Genomic DNA, 18,555 nt, shown 5'->3' with positions numbered 1-18,555 from the left:
CTCTAGTGTGGGCCGTGGTCCATTTCCTGGCACCACCCAGGCATTTTTCACCTAACAAATTCCCTCCTATTGCAGGGACCCAAGGCTTTGGTTGCATTCTTGGTCTCTGCTGCTCTCTTTTCTGGCACATTGTCATTTTTGAGGCCATTGGTTTCTTGTATTCTAAGTGTGTCATGTGACCTTAAGGGTTACTTTGTGAATGGGGTATACAGCAGGGAACAGAGCAGACATGCCTGTAGACCCTTCTGGGTTTAAAATCTGTTACATGGTTGCTTGCATTTTTAGGAACTGGTGACAAAGACAATCAAAGGCTTGGAAAACATATCATACCAGGAGAGGCTGAAGAAGCTAGGCTTGCAGTAAAAGCACTTAAGAGATGACATGATAGCAGTCTTCAAGTATTTGAACGGCTGCCAGAAAGAAGAGGTAACGTGCCTTTTGTCTCTTGCTGCAGAGAGTAGAATGAGGACCAGTGGTTTGAAATTGCAGCAAAGTAGGTTTAGGGTAAATATCAGGGAAAATTTCTTCACTGTGAGAACAGTGAAGCAGTGGAATAGACTGTCTAGGGGAGTTGTGGACTCTCTTTTAATGGAGTTGTTCAATGAAAGGTTGGACAGCTACTGGTTTGGGATAATCTAGGAATAGCTATTCCTGTGTTCTCCTGTGGGTGTTACCCATGCTTTTCAACTTTGCCGGTTGTTCCCTGCCCCAACTTCCTGCTACATATGTATTTTTTAAGCATTCCTCAGAGGCACTGAGTGTTGGCTGTAGCCAAGGCTAGGGATTTTGACTGGGTTGTATCAATTCTCCTGCTGTGACTAAAGCTGGAGGTTCCTGGCTAGAGGGTCTTGCTTGTCCACTCAGGATCAGACTGATCACCATATTTGGGGGTGAGGAAGGGATACCAGCCCTGATCATACTGGTATGGATTGTGGGGTGTTTTTGCCTGCCTTTGTAGCAGTGGGGTGTGGCCCTCTACCTGGGATGTCTTAAGAACATATTAACAATCTGGTTAGTCCACCAGAAATGCCATACCAGTACTTCCCCAGTGAAAGGCAGGCAGGGGTGCCTTAAAACCCCAGCTCCCACCATCTAGTGGGTTGTTAAGACTGGAGGACAGTGGGGTCAGGCACGCCCAGGGGAGGCACCTGAACCCCGTGTAAGTAGTGTGGGGCATGCACACTTGTCAAGAAGCACCTGAGCCCCATGTGGCAGTGTAAGGCCCCAGGGGCCCCAGGGAGGGGCAGTGGAGACCCCAAAGGATAGTGGGGCCAGGCACATCCAGGGAGGGGCACCTGAGCTCGTGGGGGTGTAAGATCCTGGTAGTAGTGGGGTTAGAGGCACCTGAGCCTGTGAGGGATATAAGATCCTGAGGCCCCAGTATAGGGGTGGAGTTTGGGCCCCAGAGAGGGGGATGTATTGATGCCTCAGGAAGGGGGCAGCTATGCCCTGATAAGTCTTTGGATGACTGAGGCCGCAAGTGGGCCTGAGACTGAGTGTGCGAGTAATTGGCCTTAGCTGGGGAGCGAGTGAGCAGTGAGGTGCTTGGGGGTTAGATCTGTGCCCAAGGTGAGATGAAATTGGCTGGTCACTGCTCAGATGAGGGTCACAGGAGAGGCCTGAAAGGCTGCACCAGGGCCAGTCAAGGAGTGTGAGTAGGCAAGCCTGATGGCCTATGCGGTCGCACAAGGAGGCTGGGTGTGGCTCAGTAAGGGGCAGCATAAAAGAGGCCTGGTGAGAGAGGGCAGAGTGCAAGAGGCCCCAGTGAGACGGGAGCAGTATGAATGAGGCCCAATGGGGCAGCATGATAAGATGAATGAATGAGGCCAAGAAGGGGACTGAGGTTGGTCTGGACATGAGCTGGAGCTAAAACCAACTCAAGGACAGTCCCCTGTGAGACAAGGGACATGATAAGGGGAGGTCAGAGTCTGCCCATCAGGGTCTTAAATGGGCAGCCTCCCACATTTATTACAACCATTATCATAACAATGAGGCATGGCAGATGAGACTGGGCAGATTGCCCTAGACAGGCAGGGGGGCTAGTACTGTGACCAGGCCTGGGAGTTTGCACCCTATCACAGTAGTTTTACAAAGAGTTTAAGTTCTGGATTGCATTAGGATGGTTTGGACAGGGATGATTCTGCCTCAGGCAGGGGGTTGAACTAGATGGCCTCTGGACGTCCCTTCCAGCCCCGCTTCTCTAGGATTCTATAATTCTGTGTCTCAGTGACCCGGGCAGTTCCTTCCAGTCCTCTGCTCCTATTCTCCTTCCTAATTTGATATCAGTCTGAAGCCCGGCTTACATGTGGCAGCAGCTCACATGCATGCTCTTGCCCAAGCTCGCTAAGAAGGTATTTAGTCATCACAGTAGACGTAGCAGAGCTGAGACCCAAGAGACCCCAAGCAAGTGCCTGCACAAGGGAAGAGGAAGGGGAAGCAGCATGATGCTAGTTCTAGTCTCTATCTGGGTTTGATAAATTCCTAAGTATTTTGGGAGTAGCGTCTTGAGCCAATTGCCAACTTTGCTGGCCCCTATGAAGGACTAACTTAGCAGGCTCTGTTGGGAGTTAACAGATGTTTAGGGAAAGCAATCACATCTGGCTTGCGGGCCACAGTTTGCCCATCCCTGTACTATATGAAGCCTTCAAGAAGCCTTCATATAGTAACAGGGACGTGAACAACACTGATGGCCCATCTTAGCCTTTTAAACACCACATAACCTGCAGTCATGGTCTGGCTGGCAAAGCTGTTTCCTCATTTTCAAATCCACTGACCCACTAGGGTGACTTCCATAGCTGTACAAATTGTCCACAAGAGGCCCATGTACCACACATCTCTCATAAGCCACCTCCTATTTTGACAAAAAAATTGGAAGCATCCACAGATACGTCTAAAACACAGTTTGAAAATTCCATTTTTAATATGAACACTTTGGGCACAAGCATTCATTTGGCAGTCTCAGACATTAAGCTGCAGTGATTAATTCTTGCTCGAAGGATAAAGTTTGAGTTTTAATTTTGAATTCCATTACTTTTTTCAGTCCTTGATGGACCCATAGCATTTCATCCCCACCTGGCATGTTATGCTGTGTTTCCCAAGGCAGTGCACAGTTTGGAGCCACATGCAGGTTGGCCATGTGTTGTGACTGGGTTTGTGAGAGACAGGCCTGATGGAAGCAGTAACTTCCTCCCAGAAGCACCATAATGTTAGCAACTCCAGTTGTCAGCATGATGTATTTTGTGTATCATTCTCCACCCTACAGATCCTTTCTACCCTTGGCTTCACACCAGGATCACAGAGGCTTTCCACCAAACTGTACAATGCCAAGTGCCACCACAAGCTTCTCATCCTTCCCTCTCACCTCCCAAACAACCCCTTTGCACTTCTAGTGAAGGGACTTCATCCCTGCAGTAAGGGTAATGTTGAATCACAACTTTATCTGGCAGGGCTGCAAAGACACCTTCATAATCCTTATATGGGATGTAAAAATAGCATTAACAGTTTCACACAAAGACAAAAATGCCAGTGAGGTTTTTGACTGGTAGCCACTCTTCCCGATTTGGAAGCCATAAAGAAGCCTAAAACCCTGGGTTGATAAAGCTCCATTTCGAGACAGTAGCAAAATCCTTAGTGAGACCTTAGTGAAAGGTGTTTTTTTCAGATCTTTATTTTCTTCACGATATCTCATTTTGTTCTCAGTGGCTCCCGATCCTGGCTTAGTATAGTAAAATGCATTTCCCAGAAATCCGTGACACTCTCACTACCACCATCCACCACTCTCTAATTTCTGGCCAACTATACCAAAAATATGCAGTCCACATGAAAGTCACTGGACCCAGTTCAGCATCAGCATACTTGGTGGCATGGATTATGTTCTGGGCATCAGGTGGTAATAAAACAGGTGAAAGTGGCAAAGCACTAAAGTTTGTAGCAATTGACACCTTGCTGCAAGTGTCAATTTATGTGGAAAGCTAAGGAGGGGAGCGTTTGGCAAGAAGATCACCCTATTGTGAAGAGCAAGGCATTGCTGGTTTCCTTTCTTGCTATAGGCACATACTAGCCTAACTCCTGATGTAGAAATTACAGTTACATGCTATAGCCTGCATTAAATAGCAACCCACTAGAGGGTCATGTGACCCCAACTTACTTTTCTTTGTTACTGGTTTATGTCAATGTTGGCTGTCAGCTACTCTGATGAGAAGTCTGCCTAGAAGGAGATTGCCACTGTGTGAGTCAGTTGAGTCAGCTCTGTACCTTTCCAGCCCTCTTAGTAGTAGAAACTATTGCTGCTCAGGGTACCAAACCAACCGTAGGGCAAATCCAAGACTCCTATTATGCCCTGTCCCACTACAGGTGAAGAAAGCTTCTTGTGCCCTCTGTTTCTCTGCCAGCCCAGGTGGTAGGTGCTGAGCATTTTGTCTCTGGTTCAGTGGCTTTCCTAATATGTTCACACTGTTACATATAAACCTGCCTTGTTTGTCAGGTTGCTCTTTAACAAAGCATAAATCCCAGTGTAGCAATACTGAAATAATACAGGGGCAAATCCTGAGCCACTTCAGCTTTCATCAGATTTACTTCAGAAAAATTCCACTGAACTTCTGAGTAAGAAGAACCTTGTCTGAGTAAGACCCTAAGACTTTGTCCACAGTAACCATTGTCAATATGAAAGGAACATTAACTATGTTATTCCCATCTGGCTTTGGCTCTCCTGGAATAGCTCATCTGTTATTCCCCTCACACAATGCTCTTAAAAGGAGCCTGTCAGATGAGGACATTGCTAAAACAGCTTGTTTTGTTCTAAAATTTGCATATTTTTACTATGGTAACTTTGATTAGCATAAACAATACCATGTGCAGACTGAAGTCATTCTACAACCCCCCTCCCCTCCCCCACCCACAGACAGGTCCCATTCTGCACCAGCTGCTGCCTGCTCCCAAAGCTGAGTCCATCCAGCCCCACTTGGTACATCTATATCAGGTAGGGGGATGGAGTGCTGCCCCTCTCAGATAAAAGTTTAATCATTTCAAGATAAGGTTCACTGCTGCTGTGATCCCTGTAAACCCTGCCTGCTGCCTGCCAGGGGGCAGGGTTAAGCTCTGACTGCCCCATGATTTTATTTTCCCACTCCCTTTCTCTTCCTTGCCTCCCCCATTCGTGCCATTCACTACATGTCTTATTCCCTTATCCCCTCCAGCCTCATCCTTTCATCTGTTCTTGCATCTCTTAGATTGTAAACACTCCAGAGTGAGACTGTTTCCTCTTCTATTTTTATGCACTGCACAGCCCCATGGGACCCCAGTTCTCACTTGGAGCCTTTGGGAATTTCCACAATGCAGGTGATGGTGATGATGAAGTTGCCAGTTATTTTCCCAGTCAAGTCAGGTTTTAACACTGAAAGTTCCTTTCCAGAAGTTACATTCATTTCTATAACTCAATTCATGGAAGACTCAAGTTAGAAGAGATCAGACAGTAAAACCCATTGCCTTAACATTAGATGCATGACCCAGGGCTAGGGCAAGAGTCAGCTCCCTTTAGGGAGTGGCACGCCAAAATCAGGACACTGCTTGCAACTCCACTGCCGCAGCCACTGCCAGTGCCAATGCTGCTCTTAGTCATAGCTACTTCCCCACTGCAGTTACCACTGCTACCACCCCTTATTCCTCACCACTGATTGCAGTTACCTCTAACTTCTGCCTGCAGTGAATTTGACAGTGAGAAAACCAAGAGTTATAAGGGGTGCAAGAGAGAGTGGGATTGGGGCAGCAGGAGGCAGTGCTGTAGACAGATTGCTCAGGTACACAGGAATGCTACTGCTCAACCCCCTGCCTCGCACCGCAGAATTGCTGCCAACATCCTGACTCCAGAGTCTAGATGCAATCACTTGTCAGACCAGGCCCAGCCTGTGGACCATAGGTTGCTGATGCCTGACCTAGGGGAAAGGTATTTGACTATATTCCTGCAACTTATTAAAATGTAATTAAACCAACCGATGTCTTTCTGAGTGTGTAACTCTGCACAGTATTCAAACCTGAGGAGATCTGAAAGGTGACCTGGTTCCCTTGACGTAAGAGAAGTAGCTAGGAGCGCCAGGACAGCTGAGGGTTCCTCGTTTAGCATAGGGAGCACCTCACATTGCATAACAGCATCCCCCAGTTGATGAAGATGCATTGCTGTGACCCCAGCACTGTGCCTTTGAGTCCAGCTTGACTAGATGAGTGGAAGGGCAAAGTGTGTTCATGAATGGAGAAACTAGACAGTTGGGGGTCAGTTGAGCCATCTGTAGTCTATAGCAAGGACCAAAACTCCCAGCATGGAGAGGGATAGAGACAAGATAATTAGAGGCGACATGTTGAGCTAAGCTCGTAAAACTAACCATCCCTGGATTTGTGCACACAATTGCTACATGTTAGAAACAGCATATACATATGCAGATTTAGATATACAAATACATGGTTTGTATGCAAAAGTACAAGTTTTCATGTGCAACTACAGTTCACATATACAGTGTCATGTTCTGCAGGCAGTTTAGGCACCCAGCTTAGGGAACGTAGCTTTTTCTGTTATAAAATTAAAATGCCCTAACCTACCTCTTTTATTTTGAAGAATAACAAAGTAATAAAACATACTAGTACTTGCTAAATATGAATATACTAGAATAGTAAATACAAAACATAATTATTGAAAACACACAATTTTTCTGGGGGAGTAGGACTTCACTTCTCTGTAGAATGACCCATAGATGGTTTTGGTCTCTGAATCAGTACATACATGTATGAAACTCAGTCGAAAAATAACATTTATCTGTCCCTTACATGGACTAGGCACTTCACAGACATAGAAGGAGCCACTGCCCTGAAAAGGTTACAGTGTAATAAGACACAAAACTAGTAGAAGAGTGAGGGAGGAAAGCAGAATTTGTGGGAAATTAATAATGGACAAAAAAATGAAGTGGGGGTTGGAGGAAAGAAACATGCAAAATTAAAGAAATGGTGTTTCATATTGTGTGGACATGCATCTTTTTTTTCTTCACAGATCTAATGCATCTTGATGATGTATTGCACTGTTGTTGTATCTAATGGGTTGTAAGGATGATAAGATGTTCTAAAGAATATTTTAGTAGGAAAAAAATCTAACCTCAGCCCAAACGTGGAACTGTCTCATAGTGCCTGAATAGGGAAACAAGTTTATGGAGCAAAAGACCTTCCAGTTAAAGAAAACAAGTGTATATAAATTGGTGCACTTTTGCTCCTGTTAGGAGTCCGTCATGAGAACTGAGGCCAATGCTTATGGAATACGCTGCTTGCTGTTTTCACCATTAAACAAGTAAAGTCTTGTAGTCACATCCTGTAGCTGTTATCAACCCTGTGCTTCTGTCCCACCATCTAGGCTATCTATAAGATGGTTTCCTCAGTAATGAAGATGCCAGAAGATGAATCAACACCAGAGAAAAGAACAGAGAAAATCTTCCGTCAGATGGATACCAATCGAGATGGTAGGAATATCACGCATTTTCCTTTAATTCTCTATACCCTGAGGTTAATGGGAGCTTACACTCCATCAAAGAGCTACACAGATGGGAATGGAAAGATGTCACTTTGACTGGTCCCAGTCTCTCAGATGCGCCTGCTCCTTTAAGCGCAGAAGCAGCCTAGCTAGGGAGTCCTGAGAGCTAGGCAGTGCTCCCCAGGTGCAGGTTGCCCCGGCAGCAGGCTAATGAGGGAATTAGTTGCCACCTGCACCCAGTCAGCTGACCAGAAGGAGACAGGGCTCTGGGCATGTATAAGCCCCAGAGCTGGCGCTAGCGGGAGTCAGTCCTCTGGCAGCAGCCAGGGGTAAGGAGCTCTTGCAGGCAAACTTACTCAGAGATGCTTGGCTGCCTGTTGTGCTACTGGTGAGACTAATGGGCTCCAAGAGCTCGGAAAGTACCTGGGGCTAGGAGACACACATTATGGAGAGAAAAGCTTGCCTTCACATGTGCCTAGGACCACAGCACGTTGAGCTGGGTCGGAGCAGCTCCAGCTGTCAGATGGCCCAGGGGGTCAGCCTGCCAGTCCGAGGCTGTTCTTAAAGGGGAAGTGTGTGGTCTCCAGTGTTATGGTTATGGTTATTGTTATTGTTACATTGTAGCCCAGGGGCTTGTATTTATGTTATTATTTGAACCGGTGGACCAGAATGAGGCTAACTGGGGAGGAGGAGGCCTCATAGGGGGGCACACTACCGTGTGGAGAGCCCAGTGCCAGAGGGTCCAGCAAGAGGGGTCAGGAGCCCAGTGATAACAGAAGGCCGACTTAGGCAAAGACCTCATTACAGGGACAACATTGATATACCATATGCAAGGCGTGGGGTGGGGTAAAGTTGTGGAGCCATGCATCTAGCCACTAAGGCTTGGGGTGTCCCACAGGTCACCTGCTTAGAGCGGGACTCAGCAAGGGGTCTAAGAACCCACAGGGTTTAGTGGGGTCCATCAGGACCGTGACTACGCAGCAACTTGAGGGCAGCCTTCCTATCTACTATCTAAACCAACAAGATGTGGCAGGCAAAGAAGACCCCCACAGGGCGAAGCTGGCACAGTCACAGGGGCCTGCACGCATTGCGGCCATCCCTGGGGACCCCGCACTGTGACGGATTCATAAAGCAGTGACTCCTTAGCCATGGGAGAGTTACTCAGAACTCTTCAGAACAGGGACTTTGAATTCTCCTTTACAAATGAAAGCCAAAGTTGGCCTTTCATTTCCCTACTTCATTGACCTGACAGAAGCATTCAACTCTGGAACATAGTGTGATTGCTTTCCATCCCGCTATCTGCAGATTTGCTCGTGTATAAGGAGCCACAGAATGTTTGCACGTGTCCTGCAGTTGGACAGAGACAGTGTGTGGTCACTGTGGTGCTGTTCCTGTTGCAAGGTGCATCTGGGATGCTCTGTATGTCCTGGGGTTTCCTTGGGCTAGTGGCATCTTCAGTAATTTAGAGCAGACTTCAAGGCACTCTAATTTATACTACAGAAATAACACAGCAAACAGCAGGCTTGAGATCAAACACAAGGAGCACTTTTTTCTCCTGATTGGTGTTTTCCTTGGTCATATGGTCTGCATAGATGGGCTTGTAATTGTTGGGAACAACTACACAAGATGTTTACTGTGGAGTTGCCTAATTAGCTCTGCAGTAAAGTCCCAACATCTACACATGCAACTCTATTAGGCCACAGGAAACTAATTAACTCCACTGCAGGTTGGTCCTTGTAAATACAAGTACTATCATGTGGCAGAGTTCTTTAGTATGCAGCAATGCAAAAGTAGATGTTGACAGGGCTGGCTGGACACAAGGGTGCTTCAGTGCAGGGGTTGCCTGCTGGCTAGCCCTGCACATTGAGCCAGGTCAGAGCAGCCCTGAGCTGGTAGCCCCTCCCGGGTTCCCTGCCAACAGGGACTTCTCCAACTCAGCTCGATGTGCTGAGGCCCTAGGTGCACATTCAAATGGCATGCCCAGGAGCAATGAACTCTAGCACGATATGCATTAGAGTTTATTGCTCCATGCTAACAGCACGTGTACATACATCTGCTGAGTAGTATTATTATGCATTAGTCTTAAGGGCATAACTGTCACTTTCAGATTAACATGCGTCACAAGGCTCATTTAAAAAGCCTAGATGATTTAGCTAAGCTTGGGTTGGCTGGGGAACCGAAGGCACAAAAAACTCTTAGAACAGGGGGCAGGCAAAATATGGACTGCTGGCCAGATCCAATCCTCCAGGCACTTTCATCCAGTCCACGGTGCCCACCAACTAATAATGCCCTGCCCAACCCTTCCACCCATGAGGATGGGAGTGAGGCACCCATGTATACACACACCCTACCAACATACCCTGTTGCACCTCACTTCCACCCTGTGAGCGGAAGGGCCCAGTCCTGCCAGCACACAGTTTCTGGGAGGGGCTGCTGCTGCCACTGCTACAGCTGCTGGGGGACCTGCTGATTTTCCCAGTGTCCCACTCACTCTGGGCACCAGGTAAGGAAGCAGCAGGGGCTGGGGAAGGGGGCATGGGGCTGGCAATAGCATGGAGCCTGCACCCAGGGGAGTGGCAGCAGTGTGGAGCTCAGGTAGGCAGGATATGGGTGTGATGGAGGGTGGGGTTGTATGGGGACTCTCCTCACAGTCCGTCAGGGTACACAGCCCCACAGGTGGCAGCAGCAGCAGCAGCAGCAGGCAGAGGCGCTTCCGCCCAGCACAGGTGTGGGTGCCTGGTGGTGCATGGCTCTGGCCAGCACTGCACATCAAGACAAGGAGAGCAGGCTGGCTGGGCCGCCTCTATCACCAGGACTCCCCGCCATGCATGGGCAGCCTCTGCACTTGCATGCCACTGGAGGATAGCACCACATGCTGGAGCTGGCTGCCTTCACTACTCCCTGCCATGCAGGTCCTGGGATTCTGCAGAAAAGCATGGGCTGGGGCTCCCCTCCATTTCCAGTGGATTCTCAGGAACTATGCGGCAGGAAGCAGGCTTCGGTGGCATGCAAGAATGGGGGCTACTTGTGTGTGGCAGGGAGCCCCCATAATAGAGGTGGCCTGGCCAGGCTGCACTTCTTTCCACGACGTGCAGTATTCGCTGGAGCCACATGCTGTCAGGCACCTGTGCTGGGCACGAGCACCCCAAGCACCCCCACGTGGTGCTGCTGCTGTTGCTGCTGCTGGTGCAACCCCCCCCCCCACCGCACCATGCACACACACACTGCACCATACACTGCACCGTACACACACAACCACACACCCCCATACACACAATATACAAGACTAAGACTTTATTTTTGTGTTATTATGCAATCACCTCTATATACAGTACACAAACACAAATCATGATAAAAATGTTTTTTGTAATAAAATTAAAATATGTTATAGTAGGTGTTTGACTTTTAGTGCATGGTTTGGTGTTTTTCTGGTTTTGAGATGACAATCCCCACCTCTCAAAAGCAGTATTTCTGGGGGGCAAGCAGTATTTCTGGGACTTAAAGTAGCAAAGGTCAGGGGTTAGGGGCAGGACTTCTGGTCCCAAGATGGTGACTAGGGGGCTGGGCAACTGTCAAGGGACAGGGCTACCTATGCAGCCCTTGAAAGCTCACCAAACCTCATTAAGTAGCCCTCCAATCAAAATAATTTCCCTCCCCTGACTTAGAAACATCCAGGAGGGGAGTCTTCTCCTTGCCTTAACTAATTAGGAGCCTCACTTTCTAATAGACTGGAAATATGGACTAGGCTTTGTAGGAGGATTCAGGCACACTGATTTTATAATCTTCCATTCAGAAGGGCTCTTATTTGGCTAAGGGCTATATTTAAACCAGAGCTGAATAGAACTTAAAAGCCAGTAAATCATTTTGCAGTCACCAGAGTTCCCTTCACTCTGGTTATATTTATTACTACTGGAATAAAAAACTTAGATGCAAGGTTTGCAGCCTTATATATCTCTCATCGATGTAAACACCAAAGCTAATCCCCATTTTGCACTGACCATAAATAACTATACAAGCTGCAGGGAAGTAATGAGTCAGATTAATAAATATCTTACTTATGTATTACCATTATGTATGCTGTAGCTTTATGATAAAAATGATATGCAGTGTTGTGTTAAAATACTGTCTTGTGCATAAAAGAAGTAAAGCATGGAAAGCCATTCCTTACTTGGAGAGTGTAATTTCTAAAGCTGTTCCAATTTCATTGCCTTATCGTATATGTTGGTACATCTAAAAGTTTACTTATTTCTATGTGGCACGTGCTTTGTAGAAAACTTGAGCTTTCAAGGCAGTCTTGAAACATCCATCATGCAGAGAGGTAAAGAAAATATTTAGATTGTCTGCTAATTGTGTAGCCACCCAAGGGACTATGAAATTGAAAGGCCTTGCTTTGTGCTTGTGTATTTTTAGTACTTCAGGTGTTCCTTCTTTTTTCTTTTTGAGGAAGGAAATGAACCAATTATTCTAGTTATATGAAATGAAATCGTTCTAAAATTGGCCATACTTTTTAAAAGAGACTCCTTGTTGGAGAGCTGTTGCTTAGGAACCTAACTTGTGATTTTTCTTTTAATTATTTTCCATACATTTTTTTAGAATCAAATATTGTCTTCAAATAGGTGGAAAATTCCCAGTATAGAAATATGACATCCAGGTTAACAAGTTAGCTTCCGTTTTGCATTTCAAAGATAAACTTGCCTAATGTTGGGTAAAAATGGGGTTATTTGAAAAACATAGTAATGATTCTGAATAGCATTTTTCTTCACAGCACTTTACAGACACTGACTATATATTGCCACAAAACCTTTTAAGGTTGCTGAATTAATTTCAAGGACAAATCAAAACTGCTTGGGAAGTGCTGCCATATTTCAGAAAGGGAGACTATTTTAGGATTTTCTGCTGGTTCCCACAGTATGTGAGTTCAGCAATCCATGAAATAAGCTCTCAGGGTGGGATTAGAAACCAAAAAAGTCCAGTTCCTCAGACCACTGAGATTCAATTACCATATTTACTCAAATATAAGACAGCCCTGAGCATAAGATGACCATCCAATAATTAGATTGTATATATGTCAAATTTTATAAATCTGTTATGATTGTCCAGGTATCAAATCTAATTATTGAATTAGTGGAGGCTTGCCTTAAATTTGTCCCCTTCCCACTGCTACAGCAGAAAAATGAATCTGGAGGGGGTCAGGTAGCCCCTTTGCTCTCTGCCTCCCGCAACTTCTTTCCCCTGCAGCCTCTTTTCCTCCCACCCTTACTGCCAGACCCTGCACTCCCTGACCATACGGAAATGAGGGACAGATCTGAAAAAAACTAGCCTAGAAATAAACATACCTGTAGTAATTTGCATACAGGCAAATTATTACAGGTACCCATAGACTTAGTTCATTCAGAATTGATGTACCTTTTTTGAAACTCCTGTGAGTTTTAGGACAGGTACTCCATAAATACACTTTCAAACAGCACTTTTGTACCTACTTATATGTACAAACTATGCATGATATTAGTCCAAAGCCAAAAGGCTCATACTTAACTATATAAGGCACAGGGCAACCTAGTCCAGCTTCTCCTCTTTGGGGTGGGAGGAAGAACATCAATCAAATGCATCAAGCTGAGAGAGGGGGTGACACAGGGATTCGGGACAAACTGTTTGGGACCCTATTTGGTGGTGTTTCCCAGACATTTAAGGCTGGTGAAGAGACAGGAATTATTGGAAACGGGAAAGAAAGGTGCAGCTCAGCTGTGGGAGTGAAAAAGTCAAATTGAGCTCTCAGCTCTGTTCAGTTGAAATTTGGAACTTAATTCAGAACTGATTTGGCCCTGGGAACAAAACATTATTTTTTTTAAATCAGCATTTTTTGGCACCATGGAGGGTATTGGAATTTGTTCCAGCATTTCCAAGTGCCGGCCTGGCTCTGCAGTACCTCCAGGCTCAGTGCTTGTTCTCTCCTGAGGAAGCAGATGCCCATTTAAAAAGGGGTTCCCATCAGTATGTTTGCCCATTGGTTTCCATTACTGAGTACAAGCTGCTTTGGGCAGCAGTTTAATGATAGACAGGATGTGTCTACACATGCTATTAATGCACTGTAAGCTTATTGTATGGTAAAATACTGTGCAATAAGTTTACTCCAGGAGTGTCTTTACATGTGTGCCTATTAAGAGCAAATTTGCTCCCAATGGGAGCAATTCAGTGCAGGGATACTCCTGCCCTGCTCTGCTTCCCTACAGCAGCCAGGGGCCCTGGGCTGGCAGGGTGCTTCAGGGTCAAACCTGGGCTTCTGGGGACGGGGGGCAGCTGTCCCACCTCTGAGGCAACTGCCTCCTAGCTGTGCACCCCAACTGGCAGATCAGGGCATGGGACTGGGAAACTGTCCCCTCCCCCAGCAGCTGTTCCCCAGCCCCATGGCCCAATTGGGCATGGGGTTGGGAAACAGCTGTCTGGGGAGGGGACAGTTCCCCCACCCCCTGCAGCCTGGGCTGACCAGGAGCAATTTGCTCCTAGTTATCTGTCTACACATGCACTATTGCACAGTAGGTACTGCACTGTTAATCTTCTGTATCTACAGGTAGTACCCACTACACAGTAGACTAATTTACTGCACAGTAAATGCTGCACACATGTACAGAATGATGCTTTATTGCCAAGTAGATTAATCTACTGCACAGTAAAGTGTCTCCTGCACATGTGTCCACAGTGTATTTAATGAGGTTTCCTTGTATTCAAATATAATATGAGGGGGGGTTTTTCCTCTGCCGATTGAAGACAAACCATGTCATGAACAGTGTATGTTCAAAGGAACCAAGGGGCTTTCAGTGTTATTTGGGGCACTATTTTTCCTCAGTTTTCTTTCAGATTCCCAGCCTTGTGGCTGGGTAAGTGGGTCTGAAAGGGTGCATCAGATCGGGAGGTTTGATGAGGCATGTTAAGAGTTTCTTTGTTCTTAGGCAAGTGAGAGCCCTGCATGCTGTGGAGATAAAGTTGATCTGCATTATTTATTAGTATTCCTGTATCTATTAGCATGGTGGTTGCACTGAGTAGAAATTCTGGACCAGCTCTAATGTAGATAGGCTTCTCAGGTGAAGGCTGCCACACAGTGGTAAAACCTTCAGCATTGAATCATTTCCTAAGTTCATAGATGCACTGTAATCAGCATTCAGAACAAACCTGAGGTGAAGAGATGGTTTGGGACCTTCTTTACATACCCGTGCTGGTCTGAGTAATCCCATATCCTTCTGAGACTGCCTGTGGCCTCCTATGATTCTGCAACATTTGCAAACAGCAGAGGTGCTAAAGCCAGGCTTTTGCTTTGAGCAGAGAAGGCTACGGGAGTGGTGTTCTCAGGGAGGGCCCCTCAGCTCTGGAAATAGCTGCTTTTATCTCTGATCCCACAGGTCCTAGATTTTACACCTTTGAGGCAGGCCCCATGAAGCTTGTCTGTTTTCCCAGGTGTTCCTTCACTTACACCTAATTGTAAATTTCCCAACATACTAATTGTTTGCATGTATCCAGTGACTGATTCATGTATATTATACTACAAACAAGCTATTATTTTTTTCTAGGAAAACTCTCTCTGGAAGAGTTCATCCGAGGGGCCAAGAGCGATCCGTCCATAGTCCGTCTCCTCCAGTGTGATCCCAGCAGTGCAGGGCAATTCTAAACCAATTGATTGGATGAATTGTATATCTGCCTTCTTTTGCCAAATAACATTCATGGTGGTGTTGCCTCTGTATGGCCAATTAATGCCTTCTTTTGTGGCATCTTTTAGCTTCTTTTGTTGTGGATTAATTATAAGAATGCTGAATTGCTCTTAACCATTTGTCCAGAACATGGACAGTACTGTTTGCAACAGACATCGTGGTGTTAATTGTTTTAAAGATTTTATTTTGTTTTGTTTTATTGTGTCTGTTTTCAAAGTAAGCATCAAGAAGGAGAAAACCTGCAGCAACACACACTGACAGATTTAGAGTGCTGCTTTAATAGTTAGAAATTTGCCCACAGGATCTGAAGCACTGTAAGTGTTGAAGTGCAAAGGGCTGCATCAGGTGTAGCATGTCCTGATTTTCTGCCAATGGGCACAAGTTAAATTATAAGACAGGATCAATACGAAGGGTTTGCACAAATGTTGGCAAGTGACAGCCCACTTCAACCCTTCTATGACGACACATTGTTTCAAGATACTGTGAATGTTGTGTTTTTTTTAAGGAGTGTGGAAGAGAAAAAATGATCAACTTTTTTACAAGGTTTACAATGGTTGATTTAGCATGGTTGTATTTAAAAATCAAAGATTTATAATCCAAAAACAATTAGGCAAATGCTACTAAATCCATTTGGGAATCACCGGGCAGATGAGTATATTGAAAACTGGGTCTGAAAGATAAACTTAAGGGAGATGTGTATTTGGTGTAAGATGATCAGGCTAGGAAAAAAGTGTTTTTTACATCAGGAGAATGAGAGTTCAACTAGCATAGCAGCATTGTACAGCCTTACACAGCAAATGCTAAGGCAAACCTACTGAATGGTCTTGTCCATTTAGAAGTTCTTTCTCTCTTTCTCTCCATAAATAATGCAGGTCCTAGGCCTGCTGTTACAGGGAAGCTAGTATCAAAAACTGTTTGGAACATAAAACTGTGGCATTTGCATTTCATCTGCTTTAGCGGGGTTCAGAAATCTGTATGGAAACAAGGAAATGGTACACTTAATAGCATATTTATATATGTATATAAAAATTAAAACAAAATTAGCTATAAGAGAAATGTGAATGGTTATCTTTTCACCTAGTTGCAGAAGGATTTTTTAAATTTGCTGCTGTAAGATTGCATCATCTGGATAGGGTCACTGTACTCAGAGCTGAGCCTATGTCTGGGATTTTGTAATGAATTTGCAAGTACTGAAGCAGCATAACATCTTAGTGCCAGGTGGCATTAGGCTGACTTTGAGATAATCTATATTTGTTGAGTCTGCTTTGGAATCCTGTTGGCAAGCTATGACTGCAGTCAGCACACTGGATCAGGAGTTCGTGAGACTGCCGTAGTTAGGAGAGGTGAAGTTGACATTTGGTTAAGTGACCTTGTAGATGGTAACCCCCTATTAGCCTTAATTTAAAATAAAAATGAATAAAGTAGGTTAGTTCGGCTACTGCTAACTAGTTGAATGCTAGTTAGCAATCAGGAAAAAGTAGATGGATATTACTAATTTGTTGCTGGTCACTTACTAGCCAAATATATATATAGTCATTCAGAAAAGAGAAAAATCTTTGACTTGGCTATCCTATGTTTAATAGTAGAGATGCATGAAAATTAATTCTCAATAATGAATCAGTTCAATTCAAGATGTCATCAGTGGCTAAGCAAACCTAAACAAAATGTCACCAGGTGCATCTCTTGTCTCAAAGGGCCTAGAGGGCTTGCCCAGAATCAGTCTACTTTCAGATGGTTAGTGAAATTCAATTTATTTTTTATATTGCTGAACCGATTAAAAGACTAGACAAAAGCATGTGTGCTGTGTGGGACAGACAGATGCACAAAGAGACAGGTGTCTCTATGTAATGCTATTAGCTCTTTATGGTGGTCCCTTTCCAATCCTACTATGAACTCTGGTTGACTGAAATGGGTTTCTCAGTTTCTCACCAGCTCCTTCTTTACTCTCTCCTCAGCCCCATTAGAAACACTGGGCACAAATGAGACCCTTTAAATAAGAGCCTGTGATCTCTGTGATACTTTTCAGTGTTCACTAGAAATAGCCCCTGGAGAGTCCCTGGGCCTTTGTACCTAGGCAAAATCTGTAGAGATGTCCTCCTGCAGCATCAAAGATCTGTTTGCTTGTTAGTGCTCTGAAGATGGCTTTTTATTTCTACAAATCTGGCTAGATTAGCTGGTGCATGTTGCCCCATGGAAGTTAATGACCTCTAGCAATTAATGCTCTCGGCAGCTCTGGGTCTTTATGAGACTGCACCAAAACTCTTCTCCAAGGTGCTCTGTCACCTCCAATATCTGGAGTAATTGGCTTAGAAATCCTAGTGCCCATGGGAAATTGCTAAAGCTTTAATCTCCAGTTTGTGTGCAGGCTCATAGATGAGAAGCATTTATAAAACCTGACATTTATTGGAACTGAATTTGGATATCTCCTATCATTACATCTTTTTTTTTAATACAATGGAAGCAGTTGCATTTGACTAAAACTATTAAAGTGTTACCTTTTTTAAGCAGCTGCGTTCCATCTCTTTTTTTTTGTACCAGTATAAGACTCTTTTGGTTCAGAAATTATTTTCTCAATGTGTTCTTTTTTCCCCTCCTTATGTTTTGGTTTTGTTTTGGACAGAATCAATCCATGCGTTAATACTTTCCTTTAAACATGTGCTTGAAAATCCAACTGTGATGCGACCCTAGGCCAGTGGAGTTGTAATTCTTTCCACTGGAACACAAAGTCTGGAAGAATAGAAGTAATCTACAGCTGCAGAGGACTTAACTGGAGATATAGTTATTATATAAACATTTACAGAATGTATTAAGGTTATTCCTTAACTGTATTAAGGTTATACCTGTATTAAGGTTATTCCTTTAACTGACAATATATATTGTTTCAAAAGATTAACTATCCCTTTCTTACTCTGTAAGTAAAAACATCATCTATACTTTGAAATCTATCCAGAATTTAATTTCTTAAGCAGCCACCTGCAGTTTGCAGACTAACAAAACAAAATTGCATTATTTGTGCTCTTTATTGTTTTGCTAATTGTTGTTATTGCTTTCAGTGATATCTTGAGAAGAGATGGCCCATTTGAAATAAAACATCACAGCAAGATTAGATTTTTTTTTAAGTGAATGGATTAACATATCTTTTAAGTTAAAGGATTGCAGGCAGGATAGGCTGTTTGATACCACTTCCTGCTACTTTGGAGGCATATTTTTCAGTAATATGTATATATTTAGCAGGTAAACAACCAGTCTGGTGCCTCAGAAAGTTTAGTGACTAGTATGGAGACTTAATACCTACAAAAGTACATCCAATACAATTCCAGTTATCTAGAAGTCTCTCTTAAGCATGGCTAT

General features: G+C 44.6%; 1 protein-coding gene across 3 annotated transcripts in view; it reads left to right on the top strand.

The window, feature by feature from the left end:
* The window catches only part of NCALD (neurocalcin delta), a 143,471-nt gene extending 125,159 nt beyond the window's left edge, over nucleotides 1-18,312 (top strand). For all 3 annotated transcript variants that reach the window (XM_019551445.1, XM_019551455.1, XM_019551435.1), the window contains exons 3-4: nucleotides 7,388-7,493; nucleotides 15,067-18,312. In XM_019551445.1, coding sequence (XP_019406990.1) covers nucleotides 7,388-7,493; nucleotides 15,067-15,164 — 204 coding nt within the window. In that variant the 3' untranslated portion in view covers nucleotides 15,165-18,312. The remainder of the gene's footprint in view (nucleotides 1-7,387; nucleotides 7,494-15,066) is intronic.
* The last annotated feature ends 243 nt before the right edge of the window (nucleotides 18,313-18,555 follow it).

The sequence above is a fragment of the Crocodylus porosus genome, unplaced genomic scaffold (genome assembly GCF_001723895.1).
Source record: "Crocodylus porosus isolate Cpor-Errol unplaced genomic scaffold, CroPor_comp1, whole genome shotgun sequence".
NCBI classification, from domain to species: Eukaryota; Metazoa; Chordata; order Crocodylia; family Crocodylidae; genus Crocodylus; species Crocodylus porosus.
The sequence above is the reverse complement of the archived record's forward strand: the minus strand, read 5'-3'. Positions and strand labels throughout refer to the sequence as shown.